The sequence below is a fragment of the Salvelinus namaycush genome, chromosome 16, assembly GCF_016432855.1.
Source record: "Salvelinus namaycush isolate Seneca chromosome 16, SaNama_1.0, whole genome shotgun sequence".
Classification (NCBI taxonomy): domain Eukaryota; kingdom Metazoa; phylum Chordata; class Actinopteri; order Salmoniformes; family Salmonidae; genus Salvelinus; species Salvelinus namaycush.
This window is the reverse complement of record NC_052322.1, coordinates 48,673,623-48,688,622: the sequence shown is the minus strand read 5'-3', so window position 1 is coordinate 48,688,622 and position 15,000 is coordinate 48,673,623. Positions and strand designations below refer to the sequence as shown.

The window sequence follows — 15,000 nt, the reverse complement described above, 5'->3', positions numbered from 1 at the left end:
GCAGCGCGGCTAGTGTTCAACATGTTTAATAAAGAATAAGAACGTGAACACTACAAGCTACAAAACAATAAATGTGAAAACCGAAAACAGTCCTATCTGGTGCAGAACACAAAGACAGAAAACAATCACCCACAAACCAACAGTGCAAACAGGCTACCTTAATATGGTTCCCAATCAGAGACAATGCAAAACACCTGCCTCTGATTGAGAACCATATTAGGCCAAACAACAAACCCAACATAGAAACACAAAACAGACTACACCCACCCAGCTCACGTCCTGACCAACTAAACAAAGACTAAACAAAGGAAATAAGGTCAGGAACGTGGCACCTACCTCCGTAGAAAATACAACATAACCCTACTAGACCTTACCTCAGTATAATATATATAACATTACTGGTGTTTTGTGGATACTATTTAATGAAGCTGCCAGTTGAGGACTTGTGAGGCGTCTGTTTCTCAAACTAGACACTCTAATGTACTTGTCCTCTTGCTCAGTTGTTCACCGGGGCCTCCCACTCCTCTTTCTATTCTGGTTAGAGCCAGTTTGCGCTGTTCTGTGAAGGGAGTAGTACACAGCGTTGTACCAGATCTTCAGTTTCTTGAAAAGTTCTCGCATGGAATAGCCTTCATTTCTCAGAACAAGAATAGACTGATGAGTTTCAGAAGAAAGAAACGCTGATGCTCCAGATACTCAACTAGTCTAAAGAAGGCCATTTTATTGCTTCTTTAATCAGAACAAAAGTTTTCAGCTGTGCTAACATAATTGCAAAAGGGTTTTCTATTGATCAATTAGCCTTTTTAAAATGATAAACTTGGATTAGCTGACACAACGTGCCATTGAAACACAGGAGTGATGGTTGTAGATAATGGACCTCTGAACGCCTATGTAGATATTCCATTAAAACAACTGCCATTTCCAGCTACAATAGTCATTTACAACATTAACAATGTCTACACTGTATTTCCGATCAATTTGATGTTATTTTATTGGACAGAAAATGTGCATTTCATTCGAAAACAAGGACATTTCTAACTTACCCCAAACTTTTGAACTGTTGTGTATATACAGTAGATATCATAACCCTACTAGACCCTACCTGTCACGCCCTGGCCTTAGTATTCTTTGTTTTCTTTATTATTTTAGTTAGGTCAGGGTGTGACATGGGGAATGTTTGTGTTTTGTCTCGTTTTGGGTGGTTATATGGAAAAGGGGGTGTTGGGTTTAGTGTATGGGTTTGTGTTGAGTGAATGTTTCTAGGTATGTCTATGGTTGAGTGAATGTTCTAGGTATGTCTATGGTTGCCTGAGTGGTTCTCAATTAGAGACACATGTCTTTCATTTGTCTCTGATTGGGAGCCATATTTTAGGCAGCCATAGGCATCATGTTTTTGTTGGGTCATTGTCTAGGTCTGTGTCTGTGTCTAGGTTGCATGTTTGCATTTTGTTCGGTTATAGCTTCACGGTCGTCTATTTGTTGTTTTGCTTCGTTCGTTCATCTCCTAAATAAAGAGAAGATGTATTTTTCACACGCTGCGCCTTGGTCCGCTTTCTCTCCCTTTGTCGATCGTGACAGAATGACCCAACCATTCAGGACCAAGCAGCGTGAAAGGAGGGAACCAGAGCCAGTTGTTCGGATATTGGAGGTGAGCAATGGGATTGATACAGAGACTGTTAAGGATTTATTGAGGAGTTTGGAGGAGAGTGAAAAGAGGGAACTGCTGTGTTGGTGCGTGAGGCACGACATCCACCCGACAGAGCGTGTGCGGGATGTGATGTTACCTGAGTCAGTTCTTCATGCTCGTCCTGAGTTGCGTGCTAACCGTCTGGGAATGACAGTTCCACGAACTAGGTTTCCTGTGTGCCTTCCTAGTCCTGCTCCTTCTGTAGCACCTTTCCGCTCCAGCCCGGTACCACCAATTCTGGCACCACACACCAGGCTTCCAGTGTGTCTCCAGAGCCCTGTTCTTCCTCCACGCACTCGCCCGATGGTGCGTGTCTCCAGCCCGGTACCACCAGTGCCGGCACCACGCACTAGGCCTAATGTGCGTCTCCAGAGCCCTGTACGCCCTGTTGCTTCTCCCCGCACTCGCACAGAGGTGCGTGCCCTCAGCCCGGTACCACCTGTGCCGGTACCACGCACTAGACCGATAGTGCGCTTTGAGAGCCCAGTGTGTCCTGTTGCTGCTCCCCGCACTAGCCCTGAGATGCGTGTCCCCAGCCCGGTACCACCAGTTCCGACACCACGCACTAGGCCTAATGTGCGTCCCCAGGGTCCAGTATGCCCTGTTCCTTCTCCCCGCACTAGCCTTCAGGTGCGTGTCCCCAGCCCGGTACCACCAGTTCCGGCACCACGCACCAGGCCTATAGTGCGCCTCCGCCGGCCAGAGCTGCCCGTCTACCCAGTGCCATCTGAGTCATCCGTCTACCCAGTGCCGTCTGAGTCATCCGTCTGCCCAGTGCCGTCTGAGTCATCCGTCTGCCCAGTGCCGTCTGAGTCATCCGTCTGCCCAGTGCCGTCTGAGTCATCCGTCTGCCCAGTGCCGTCTGAGCCATCCGTCTGCCCAGTGCCGTCTGAGCCATCCGTCTGCCCAGTGCCGTCTGAGCCATCCGTCTGCCCAGTGCCGTCTGAGCCATCCGTCTGCCCAGTGCCGTCTGAGCCATCCGTCTGCCCAGTGCCGTCTGAGCCATCCGTCTGCCCAGTGCCGTCTGAGCCATCCGTCTGCCCAGTGCCGTCTGAGCCATCCGTCTGCCCAGTGCCGTCTGAGCCATCCGTCTGCCCAGTGCCGTCTGAGCCGTCAGCCAGCCATGACCAGCCAGAGCCGTCCGCCAGCCATGACCAGCCAGAGCCGTCCGCCAGCCATGACCAGCCAGAGCCGTCCGCCAGCCATGACCAGCCAGAGCCGTCCGCCAGCCATGACCAGCCAGAGCCGTCCGCCAGCCATGACCAGCCAGAGCCGTCCGCCAGCCATGACCAGCCGGATCCGTCAGTCAGCCATGAGCAGTCAGATCCGTCAGCCAACCATGAGTCATCCATCCAGGATCCGTCCCTCAGTCCGGAGCTGCCGTCCCTCAGTCCGGAGCTGCCGTCCCTCAGTCCGGAGCTGCCCCTTATCCTGGTGCTGCCCTTTATCCTGGTGCTGCCCCTTATCCTGGTGCTGCCCCTTATCCTGGTGCTGCCCCTTATCCTGGTGCTGCCCCTTATCCTGGTGCTGCCCCTTATCCTGGTGCTGCCCCTTAGTCCGGTGCTGCCCCTTAGTCCGGTGCTGCCCCTTAGTCCGGTGCTGCCCCTTAGTCCGGTGCTGCCACTTAGTCAGGTACTGCCCCTTAATCCAGTGGGGTTAAGTTGGAGGATGGCCATTTGGAGGAGGCTACGAAAGCGGGTAGTGACTATGGTGGGGTGGGGACCACGACCAGTGCCGGAGCCGCCGCCGTGGACGGACGCCCACCCAGACCCTCCCCTAGACTTTGTGCTGGTGCGCCCGGAGTTCGCACCTTAAGGGGGGGGTTATGTCACGCCCTGGCCTTAGTATTCTTTGTTTTCTTTATTATTTTAGTTAGGTCAGGGTGTGACATGGGGAATGTTTGTGTTTTGTCTCGTTTTGGGTGGTTATATGGAAAAGGGGGTGTTGGGTTTAGTGTATGGGTTTGTGTTGAGTGAATGTTTCTAGGTATGTCTATGGTTGAGTGAATGTTCTAGGTATGTCTATGGTTGCCTGAGTGGTTCTCAATTAGAGACAGATGTCTTTCATTTGTCTCTGATTGGGAGCCATATTTTAGGCAGCCATAGGCATCATGTTTTTGTTGGGTCATTGTCTAGGTCTGTGTCTGTGTCTAGGTTGCATGTTTGCATTTTGTTCGGTTATAGCTTCACGGTCGTCTATTTGTTGTTTTGCTTCGTTCGTTCATCTCCTAAATAAAGAGAAGATGTATTTTTTACACGCTGCGCCTTGGTCCTCTCTCTCTCCCATGGTCGATCGTGACACTACCTCAGTATAATATATATAACATAACCCTACTAGACCCTACCTCAGTATATATATATATAACCCTACTGGACCCTACCTCAGTATAATATATATAACATAACCCTACTAGACCCTACCTCAGTATATATATAACCCTACTGGACCCTACCTCAGTATAATATATATAACATAACCCTACTAGACCCTACCTCAGTATAATATATATATATATAACATAACCCTACTAGACCCTACCTCAGTATATATATATATACATAACCCTACTAGACCCTACCTCAGTATATATATATATACATAACCCTACTAGACCCTACCTCAGTATAATATATATATACATAACCCTACTAGACCCTACCTCAGTATAATATATATATTATATAACTACTGAAACTAGCTGTGCAGCAATGCTCCCCATCCAACCTGACAGAGCTTGGGAGGATCTGCAGAGAAGAATGGGAGAAACTCCCCAAATACAGGTGTGCCAAGCTTGTAGCGTCATACCCAAAAAGATCGAGGATGTAATCACTGCCAAAAGGTGCTTCAAAAAAGCACTGAGTAAAGGGTCTGAATACTTATGTAAATGTGATATTTAAAAAAATGTTTTAATACATTTGCAAAAATGTCAAAAAAACGTTTTTTTGCTTTTTCGTTATGAGGTATTGTGTGTAGACTGATGAGGGGAAAAAAACAATTTCCTCCATTTTAGAATAACGTAACAAAATGTGGAAAAAGTCAAGGGGTCTGAAAACTTTCCGAATTCACTGTAATAGCATAACCCTACTACAACCTACCTCAGTAGAATATATATAACATTACCCTACCACACACGTGCACAGACACACACACCTCTTGTCTTTATCAGTGTTATTTTTCTTTTCCTGATGCAGGGGAGGAGCCACAGGAGGGAGAGGAGGAGCATGCAGATGAAGGGGAGGGGGCAGAGGAGGGAGAAGGTAAATAATTGGCAAGCTCGTTTTGCATCGACCGGTCCCATGACTGTTGCCCAGGTAGAGTTAGCACCGCTGGTGAACGCTAAATGCCCCACTCAAAACCAACAGCGAGGCCAGCTATGAGGGATGCGGTTCAATCATAGACTGTTTATTTTAGGTGGGGTCCAAAATTACTGCCACCCTTGATAAAGATGAGCAAAAAAGACTGTATGAAATAAATAACACAAATACTGAGGTATTGTTGTGTGCAAAAAAAAGGGAAAATAAAATATTTCACACTAAAATAATTTCTCATGGAAAGAGATTTTGTTCAACAACAATTTTCTTTTTTTAAAGGTAGGGGTTACACTTACTGACATCCCTGTTTTCAATACCTTTCAATATCTCACCTTGCAACTAAAAGGTTAGGGGTTAGGGTTAGGGGTTAGGGGTTAGGGTTAGGGTTAGGGGTTAGGGTTAGGGGTTAGGGGTTAGGGTTAGGGTTATTGACATCCCTGTTTTCAATACCTTTCAATATCTCACCTTGCAACTAAAAGGTTAGGGGTTAGGGTTAGGGGTTAGGGGTTAGGGTTAGGGTTAGGGGTTAGGGGTTAGGGTTAGGGGTTAGGGGTTAGGGGTTAGGGTTAGGGTTATTGACATCCCTGTTTTCAATACCTTTCAATATCTCACCTTGCAACTAAAACGGCACTGGGCCTTTTTCAAAAGTATTTGATGAGTTGGAGAATACACGATTTGTGGATTTTGATGTGTGCTTTGGTTTATTGCCTTGCTGGAAGATCCACTTGCGGCCAAGTTTTAGCCTCCTGGCAGAGGCAACCAGGTTTGTTGGCAGAAATGTCCTGGTACTGGATAAAGTTCATGATGCCGTTGACCTTAACAAGTGGAAGCAAATAGCCCCATAACATCAAAGATCGACCCCCATATTTTACATTAGAAATCGGGTTCTTTTCTGCTTATGCATCCTTATTTTGACGCCAAAACCACCACTGGTATGAATGGCCAAAGAGCTCTGTTTTCATGTCATCCAACCAATGTAAACGCATGGAGTTTGCTAAACGGCATTTGGATTGAAACCGATGCCTTGGCCAGAGCTTTTTGGACACACACCAGTATTATCCTTTTTGCTCATCTTTATCAAGGGTGACAATAATTTTGGACCCCACTCAAAATGGACAAACCCGTCGATGACGTTACCCCATTCATTCCTACAGTATGTGACTGTGTCCGTCTGTCTGTCTCTCTGTCTGTCTCTCTGTCACACCTGGACATCTCTAATGACTCTTTTTTTCTCTCTCCACCTCTCTCTCACTCTCTCACTCTCTCTCGCTCGCGCTCTCTCTCGTCTTCCACAGAGGAGGCCAAACCTAAATTCAAGTAAGTCCTCCAACATGTTAATGAATGGGAGGTATGGAAGGTTAGATTGGATTGGAATATGGAATATGGAATATGGAATATGGAAAACATGCTGGGAGTTGTTGTTGTCCATTCTTATTCTCTGTCTCTCTCTCTTTCTCTCCCAATTCAATGGGGATTTATCAGCACGGGAAACAGATGTTTAGTAAAATAAACAATGAACAAAATTGAGAAGAAGTAAATGTAACATTAACAAGAAAACATTAGAAATTAACAGTAAACATTGCACTAAAAAAGAAGGACATTTCAAGTGTTATATTATCAGCTGTGTACAGTGTTTTAGCAATGTGCATATAGTTGTAGTATGAATAGTGAGGGAAGATAAATAAACAGATAAATATAGGTTGTATTTACAATGTTGTTTGTGCTCCACTGGTTGCCCTTTTCTCATGGCAACGGACCACAAATCTTGCTGCGGTGATTGCACACTGTGGTATTTCTCCTAACACATATGGGAGTTTATCAGTGTTGGATTTCTTTTCAAACTCTTTGTGGGTCTGTGTGATCTGTGGGAAATATGTGTCTCTAATATGGTCATACATGTAGCAGGAGGTTAGGAAGTGCAGCTCAGTTCCCACCTCCTTTTGTGTACAGTGGGCACACATCCTGTCTGCTCTTGAGAGCCAGGTCTGCCCTTGGAGACCTCTCTCAATAGCAAGGTTTTGCTCCCTGAGTCTGTACATAGTCAAAGCTTTTCTTCATTTTGGGTCAGTGACAGTGGTCAGGTATTCTCCTACTGTGTACTCTTTGTTTAGGGTTCCAATTTGCTCTGGTTGATTCTTTCCAGTGTGTCAAATAGTTCTCTTTTTGCTTTCTCATAATTTGGTTGGGTCTAAAAGTGTTGCTGGCCTGGGGCTCTGTGGGGTCTGTTTGTGTTTGTGAACTCCAGAACCAGCTGGCTGATGGGACTCGCCTCTAGCTTCATCTCTCTGTAGATGAGTGCTTACAATCGAATTCTCTTCGATTATAGTCACAGCCGTGTATATCCCCTCCCAAGCAGATACCTCATCGGCCCTGAAAGAACTTCACTGGACTCTATGTGAACTGGAAACCATACATCCTGAGACTGCATTTATTGTAGCCGGGGATTTTAACAAAGCTAACCTGGGAACGAGACTTCCTAAATTCTATCAGCATATCGAATGCGCGACACGGGCTGCTAGCATTCTGGATCATTGCTACACTAACTTCCGCGATGCATACAAAGCCCTCCACCGCCCTGCCTTCGGCAAATCTGACCATGACTCCATTTTGTTGCTCCCAGCCTATAGACAGAAACTAAAACAGGAAACGCCTGTGCTCAGGTCTGTCCAACGCTGGTCTGACCAATCGGATTCCACGCTTCAGGACTGCTTCAATCACGTGGACTGGGATATGTTCCGGATAGCCTCAGACAACAACATTGATGAAAACGCTGACTCGTGGGTGAATTTATTGGAGATGTCGTACCTACGGTGACTATTAAAACATTTCCTAACCAGAAACCATGAACCGCTTTTAATCATGGAAAGGTGACTGGAAACATGACCGAATACAAATAGTACAGCTATTCCCTCCGCAAGGCAATCAAACAAGCAAAGCGTCAGTGTAGAGACAAAGTAGAGTCGCAATTCCACGGCTCAGACACGAGGTATGTGGCAGGGTCTACAGTCAATCACGGATTACAAAAAGAAAACCAGCCCTGTCGTGGACATCGGCGACTTGCTCCAAGACAAACTAAACAACTCCTTTGCTCGCTTTGAGGACAATACAGTGCCACTGACACGGCCCGCTACCAAAACCTGTGGGCTCTCCTTCACTGCAGCCAATGTGAGTAAAACATTTAAACGTGTTAATCCTCGCAAGGCTGCCGGCCCAGACGGCATGCCTAGCCGCATCATCAGAGCATGCGCAGACCAGCTGGCTGGTGTGTTTACGGACATATTCAATCAATCCCAATCCCAGTCTGCTGTCCTCACATGCTTCAAGAGGGCCACCATTGTTCCTGTTCCCAAGAAAGCTAAGGTAACTGAACTAAATGACTATTACCCCATTGCACTCACTTCTGTCATCATGAAGTGCTTTGAGAGACTAGTCAAGGATCATATCACCTCCACCCTACCTGATACCCTAGACCCACTCCAATTTGCTTACCGCCCCAATAGGTTCACTGACGATGCAATCACCATCACACTGCACACTGCCCTATCCCATCTGGACAAGAGGAATACCTATGTGAGAATGCTGTTCATTGACTACAGCTCTGCATTTAATACCATAGTACCATCCAAACTCCAAACTTGAGATCCTGGGTCTCGACCCTGCCCTGTGCAACTGGGTCCTGGACTTTCTGACGGGCCGCCCCCAGGTGGGGCCCCACAAGGGTGCATTCTCAGCCCTCTCCTTTACTCCCTGTTCACCCATGGCTGCGTGGCCATGCACGCCTCCAACTCAATCATCAAGTGTGCAGACAACACTACAGTGGTAGGCTTGATTACCAACAACAGCGAGACAGCCTACAGGGAGGAGGTGATGGTACTCGGAGTGTGGTGTCAGGAAAATAACCTCTCACTCAACATCAACAAAACAAAGGAGATAATTGTGGACTTCAGGAAACAGCTAAGGGAGCACCCCCCATCCACATCGACGGGACAGTAGTGGAGAAGGTGTAAAGTTTGAAGTTCCTCTGCGTGCACATCACGGACAAACTGAAATGGTCCACCCACACAGACAGTGTGGTGAAGAAGGCGCAACAGCGCCTCTTCATCCTCAGGAGGCTGAAGAAATTTGGCTTGTCACCTAAAACCCTCACAAACTTTTACAGATGCACAATCGAGAGCATCCTGTTGGGCTGTATCACCGCCTGGTACGGCAACTGCACCGCCCTCAAACGCAAGGCTCTCCAGAGGGTAGTGCGGTCTGCACAACGCATCATCGGGGGCAAACTACCTGCCCTCCAGGACACCTACAGCACCCGATGTCACAGGAGGGCCAAAAAGATCATCAAGGACAACAACCACCCGAGCCACTGCCTGTTCACCCCGCTATCATCCAGAAGGTGAGGTCAGTACAGGTGCATCAAAGCTGGGACCGAGAGACTGAAAAACAGCTTATATCTCAAGGCCATCAGACTGTTAAACAGCCATCAATCACTAAGACAGAGAGGCTGCTGTCAACATACAGAGTCAAATCTCTGGCCACTTTAACCTGTTTGGGCTGCAGGGGCAGTATTGAGTAGCCGGATAAAAGGTGCCCATTTCAAACGGCCTCGTACTCAATTCTTGCTCGTACAATATGCATATTATTATTACTATTGGATAGAAAACACTCTCTAGTTTCTAAAACCGTTTGAATTATATCTGTGAGTAAAACAGAACTCCTTTTGCAGCAAACTTCCTGACAGGAAGTGGAAAATCTGAAATCGATGCACTGTTCTAGGGCCTGCCTATTAATGTCTTTGATATTTATTAGTATAGATGCACTTCATACGTCTCCACTAGATGTCGACACCAAACTAAGGGTAGAGTCCAGTGTGTGGGTAGAGTCCAGTGTGTTGGTAGAGTCCAGTGTGTTGGGTAGAGTCCAGCGTGTGTTGGGTAGAGTCCAGTGTGTGGGTAGATTCCAGTGTGTGGGTAGAGTCCAGTGTGTGGGTGGAGTCCAGTGTGTGGGTAGAGTCCAGTGTGTGGGTAGAGTCCAGTGTGTGGGTAGAGTCCAGTGTGTGGGTAGAGTCCAGTGTGTGGGTAGAGTCCAGTGTGTGGGTAGAGTCCAGTGTGTGGGTAGAGTCCAGTGTGTGGGTAGAGTCCAGTGTGTGGGTAGAGTCCAGTGTGTGGGTAGAGTCCAGTGTGTGGGTAGAGTCCAGTGTGTGGGTAGAGTCCAGTGTGTGGGTAGAGTCCAGTGTGTTGGTAGAGTCCAGTGTGTTGGGTAGAGTCCAGCGTGTGTTGGGTAGAGTCCAGTGTGTGGGTAGAGTCCAGTGTGTGGGTAGAGTCCAGTGTGTGGGTAGAGTCCAGTGTGTGTTGGGTAGAGTCCAGTGTGTGGGTAGAGTCCAGCGTGTGTTGGGTAGAGTCCAGTGTGTTGGGTAGAGTCCAGTGTGTGGGTAGAGTCCAGTGTGTTGGTAGAGTCCAGTGTGTGGGTAGAGTCCAGTGTGTGGGTAGAGTCCAGTGTGTGGGTAGAGTCCAGTGTGTGTTGGGTAGAGTCCAGTGTGTGGGTAGAGTCCAGTGTGTGTTGGGTAGAGTCCAGTGTGTTGGTAGAGTCCAGTGTGTTGGGTAGAGTCCAGCGTGTGTTGGGTAGAGTCCAGTGTGTGGGTAGAGTCCAGTGTGTGGGTAGTCCAGTGTGTTGGTAGAGTCCAGTGTGTGGGTAGAGTCCAGCGTGTGTTGGGTAGAGTCCAGCGTGTGTTGGGTAGAGTCCAGTGTGTGGGTAGAGTCCAGTGTGTGGGTAGTCCAGTGTGTGGGTAGAGTCCAGTGTGTGGGTAGAGTCCAGTGTGTGTTGGGTAGAGTCCAGTGTGTGGGTAGAGTCCAGTGTGTGTTGGGTAGAGTCCAGTGTGTTGGTAGAGTCCAGTGTGTTGGGTAGAGTCCAGCGTGTGTTGGGTAGAGTCCAGTGTGTGGGTAGAGTCCAGTGTGTGGGTAGAGTCCAGTGTGTTGGTAGAGTCCAGTGTGTGGGTAGAGTCCAGCGTGTGTTGGGTAGAGTCCAGTGTGTGGGTAGAGTCCAGTGTGTGGGTAGTCCAGTGTGTGGGTAGAGTCCAGTGTATGGGTAGAGTCCAGTGTGTGGGTAGAGTCCAGTGTGTGGGTAGAGTCCAGCGTGTGTTGGGTAGAGTCCAGCGTGTGTTGGGTAGAGTCCAGTGTGTGGGTAGAGTCCAGTGTGTGGGTAGAGTCCAGTGTGTGGGTAGAGTCCAGCGTGTGTTGGGTAGAGTCCAGTGTGTGGGTAGAGTCCAGTGTGTTGGGTAGAGTCCAGTGTGTGGGTAGAGTCCAGTGTGTTGGGTAGAGTCCAGTGTGTTGGGTAGAGTCCAGTGTGTGGGTAGAGTCCAGTGTGTGGGTAGAGTCCAGTGTGTGGGTAGAGTCCAGTGTGTGGGTAGAGTCCAGTGTGTGGGTAGAGTCCAGTGTGTGGGTAGAGTCCAGTGTGTGGGTAGAGTCCAGTGTGTGGGTAGAGTCCAGTGTGTGGGTAGAGTCCAGCGTGTGGGTAGAGTCCAGCGTGTGGGTAGAGTCCAGTGTGTTGGGTAGAGTCCAGCGTGTGTTGGGTAGAGTCCAGTGTGTTGGGTAGAGTCCAGTGTGTGGGTAGAGTCCAGTGTGTTGGGTAGAGTCCAGTGTGTGGGTAGAGTCCAGTGTGTGGGTAGAGTCCAGTGTGTGGGTAGAGTCCAGTGTGTGGGTAGAGTCCAGTGTGTGGGTAGAGTCCAGTGTGTGGGTAGAGTCCAGTGTGTGGGTAGAGTCCAGTGTGTGGGTAGAGTCCAGTGTGTGGGTAGAGTCCAGTGTGTGGGTAGAGTCCAGTGTGTGGGTAGAGTCCAGTGTGTTGGTAGAGTCCAGTGTGTGGGTAGAGTCCAGTGTGTGGGTAGAGTCCAGTGTGTGGGTAGAGTCCAGTGTGTGGGTAGAGTCCAGCGTGTGTTGGGTAGAGTCCAGTGTGTGGGTAGAGTCCAGTGTGTGGGTAGAGTCCAGTGTGTGGGTAGAGTCCAGTGTGTGGGTAGAGTCCAGTGTGTGGGTAGAGTCCAGTGTGTGGGTAGAGTCCAGTGTGTGGGTAGAGTCCAGCGTGTGTTGGGTAGAGTCCAGTGTGTGGGTAGAGTCCAGTGTGTGGGTAGAGTCCAGTGTGTGGGTAGAGTCCAGTGTGTGGGTAGAGTCCAGTGTGTGGGTAGAGTCCAGCGTGTGTTGGGTAGAGTCCAGTGTGTGGGTAGAGTCCAGTGTGTGGGTAGAGTCCAGTGTGTGGGTAGAGTCCAGCGTGTGTTGGGTAGAGTCCAGTGTGTGGGTAGAGTCCAGTGTGTGGGTAGAGTCCAGTGTGTGGGTAGAGTCCAGCGTGTGTTGGGTAGAGTCCAGTGTGTGGGTAGAGTCCAGTGTGTGGGTAGAGTCCAGTGTGTGGGTAGAGTCCAGCGTGTGTTGGGTAGAGTCCAGTGTGTGGGTAGAGTCCAGTGTGTGGGTAGAGTCCAGTGTGTTGGGTAGAGTCCAGTGTGTTGGGTAGAGTCCAGTGTGTTGGGTAGAGTCCAGTGTGTTGGGTAGAGTCCAGTGTGTTGGTAGAGTCCAGTGTGTTGGGTAGAGTCCAGTGTGTTGGGTAGAGTCCAGCGTGTGTTGGGTAGAGTCCAGTGTGTGGGTAGAGTCCAGTGTGTGGGTAGAGTCCAGTGTGTGGGTAGAGTCCAGTGTGTGGGTAGAGTCCAGTGTGTGGGTAGAGTCCAGTGTGTGGGTAGAGTCCAGTGTGTGGGTAGAGTCCAGTGTGTGGGTAGAGTCCAGTGTGTGGGTAGAGTCCAGTGTGTGGGTAGAGTCCAGTGTGTGGGTAGAGTCCAGTGTGTGGGTAGAGTCCAGTGTGTGGGTAGAGTCCAGTGTGTGGGTAGAGTCCAGTGTGTGGGTAGAGTCCAGTGTGTGGGTAGAGTCCAGTGTGTGGGTAGAGTCCAGTGTGTGGGTAGAGTCCAGTGTGTGGGTAGAGTCCAGTGTGTGGGTAGAGTCCAGTGTGTGGGTAGAGTCCAGTGTGTGGGTAGAGTCCAGTGTGTGGGTAGAGTCCAGTGTGTGGGTAGAGTCCAGCGTGTGTTGGGTAGAGTCCAGTGTGTGGGTAGAGTCCAGTGTGTGGGTAGAGTCCAGTGTGTGGGTAGAGTCCAGCGTGTGTTGGGTAGAGTCCAGTGTGTGGGTAGAGTCCAGTGTGTGGGTAGAGTCCAGTGTGTTGGGTAGAGTCCAGTGTGTTGGGTAGAGTCCAGTGTGTTGGGTAGAGTCCAGTGTGTTGGGTAGAGTCCAGTGTGTTGGGTAGAGTCCAGTGTGTTGGTAGAGTCCAGTGTGTTGGGTAGAGTCCAGTGTGTTGGGTAGAGTCCAGCGTGTGTTGGGTAGAGTCCAGTGTGTGGGTAGAGTCCAGTGTGTTGGGTAGAGTCCAGTGTGTGGGTAGAGTCCAGTGTGTGGGTAGAGTCCAGTGTGTGGGTAGAGTCCAGTGTGTGGGTAGAGTCCAGTGTGTGGGTAGAGTCCAGTGTGTGGGTAGAGTCCAGTGTGTGGGTAGAGTCCAGTGTGTGGGTAGTGTGGGTAGAGTCCAGTGTGTGGGTAGTGTGGGTAGAGTCCAGTGTGTGGGTAGAGTCCAGTGTGTGGGTAGTGTGGGTAGAGTCCAGTGTGTGGGTAGAGTCCAGTGTGTGGGTAGAGTCCAGTGTGTGGGTAGTCCAGTGTGTGGGTAGAGTCCAGTGTGTGGGTAGAGTCCAGTGTGTGGGTAGAGTCCAGTGTGTGGGTAGAGTCCAGTGTGTGGGTAGAGTCCAGTGTGTGGGTAGAGTCCAGCGTGTGTTGGGTAGAGTCCAGTGTGTGGGTAGAGTCCAGTGTGTGGGTAGAGTCCAGTGTGTGGGTAGAGTCCAGCGTGTGTTGGGTAGAGTCCAGTGTGTGGGTAGTCCAGTGTGTGGGTAGAGTCCAGTGTGTTGGGTAGAGTCCAGCGTGTGTTGGGTAGAGTCCAGTGTGTGGGTAGAGTCCAGTGTGTTGGGTAGAGTCCAGTGTGTGGGTAGAGTCCAGTGTGTGGGTAGAGTCCAGCGTGTGGGTAGAGTCCAGTGTGTTGGGTAGAGTCCAGTTTGTGTGCATAGAGTTAATGCAGGTAGTCTGGGTCGTAAATTGCTTAGTTATTCAGCAGTCTTGTTTAGAATTCTTATGGCTTGGGGGTAGAAGCTGTTCAGGGTCCTGTTTGTTCCAGACTTCACTGGTACCGCTTGCCATGCGGTAGCAAAGAGAACAGTCTGTGGCTTGGCTTGCTGGAGTCTTTTACCATTTTTTGGGCCTTCCTCTGAAAACGCCTGCTATAGAGTATGGCAGGGAGTTCTGCCCCATTGATGTACCGAGCCGTTCGCAATACCCTCTGTAGCACCTTGCGGTCGGATGCCAAGCAGTCAAGATGCTCTCGATGCTGAATCTGTAGAACGTTTTGAGATATTTTTAACCTCCCGAGGGGGGGAGGCGTGGTCGTGCCATCTTCACGACTGTGTTGGTGTGTTTGGACCATGATAGATCCTAAGTGATGTGGACACTGTGGAATTTGAAGCTCTCGACCTGCACCACTACAGCCCTGTTGATTTAAATGGGGGCACTACAGCCCTGTTGATTTAAATGGGGGCACTACAGCCCTGTTGATTTAAATGGGGGCACTACAGCCCTGTTGATTTAAATGGGGGCACTACAGCCCTGTTGATTTAAATGGGGGCACTACAGCCCTGTTGATTTAAATGGGGGCACTACAGCCCTGTTGATTTAAATGGGACCACTACAGCCCTGTTGATTTAAATGGGGGCACTACAGCCCTGTTGATTTAAATGGGGGCACTACAGCCCTGTTGATTTAAATGGGGGCACGTTCGGCCCTCTGTTTCCTGTAGTTGAAGTTGATGATATTTCTCTCTCCCTCTATCTCTCCCTCTCTCCTGCTCCCTCTAACCTCTTCCTCTCTCGCTCTCTCTCCCTCTTCCTCTCTTCTCGCCCTCTCTCTCTCTCTCCCTCTCTCTCTCTCCCTCTCTCAGGCCGTTCATAATGCC

At 49.3% G+C, this 15,000-nt stretch overlaps 1 protein-coding gene across 1 annotated transcript in view; it reads left to right on the top strand.

Annotated features, from left to right (window-relative positions):
* Positions 1–6,297: 6,297 nt before the first annotated feature.
* LOC120060810 (troponin T, cardiac muscle isoforms-like) overlaps positions 6,298–15,000 on the top strand; it is a 16,378-nt gene continuing 7,675 nt past the window's right edge. The window contains exons 1-2 of the mRNA XM_039010232.1: positions 6,298–6,315; positions 14,986–15,000. The exon at positions 14,986–15,000 is cut by the window's right edge and continues 49 nt beyond it. Coding sequence (XP_038866160.1) covers positions 14,996–15,000 — 5 coding nt within the window. The 5' untranslated portion in view covers positions 6,298–6,315; positions 14,986–14,995. The remainder of the gene's footprint in view (positions 6,316–14,985) is intronic.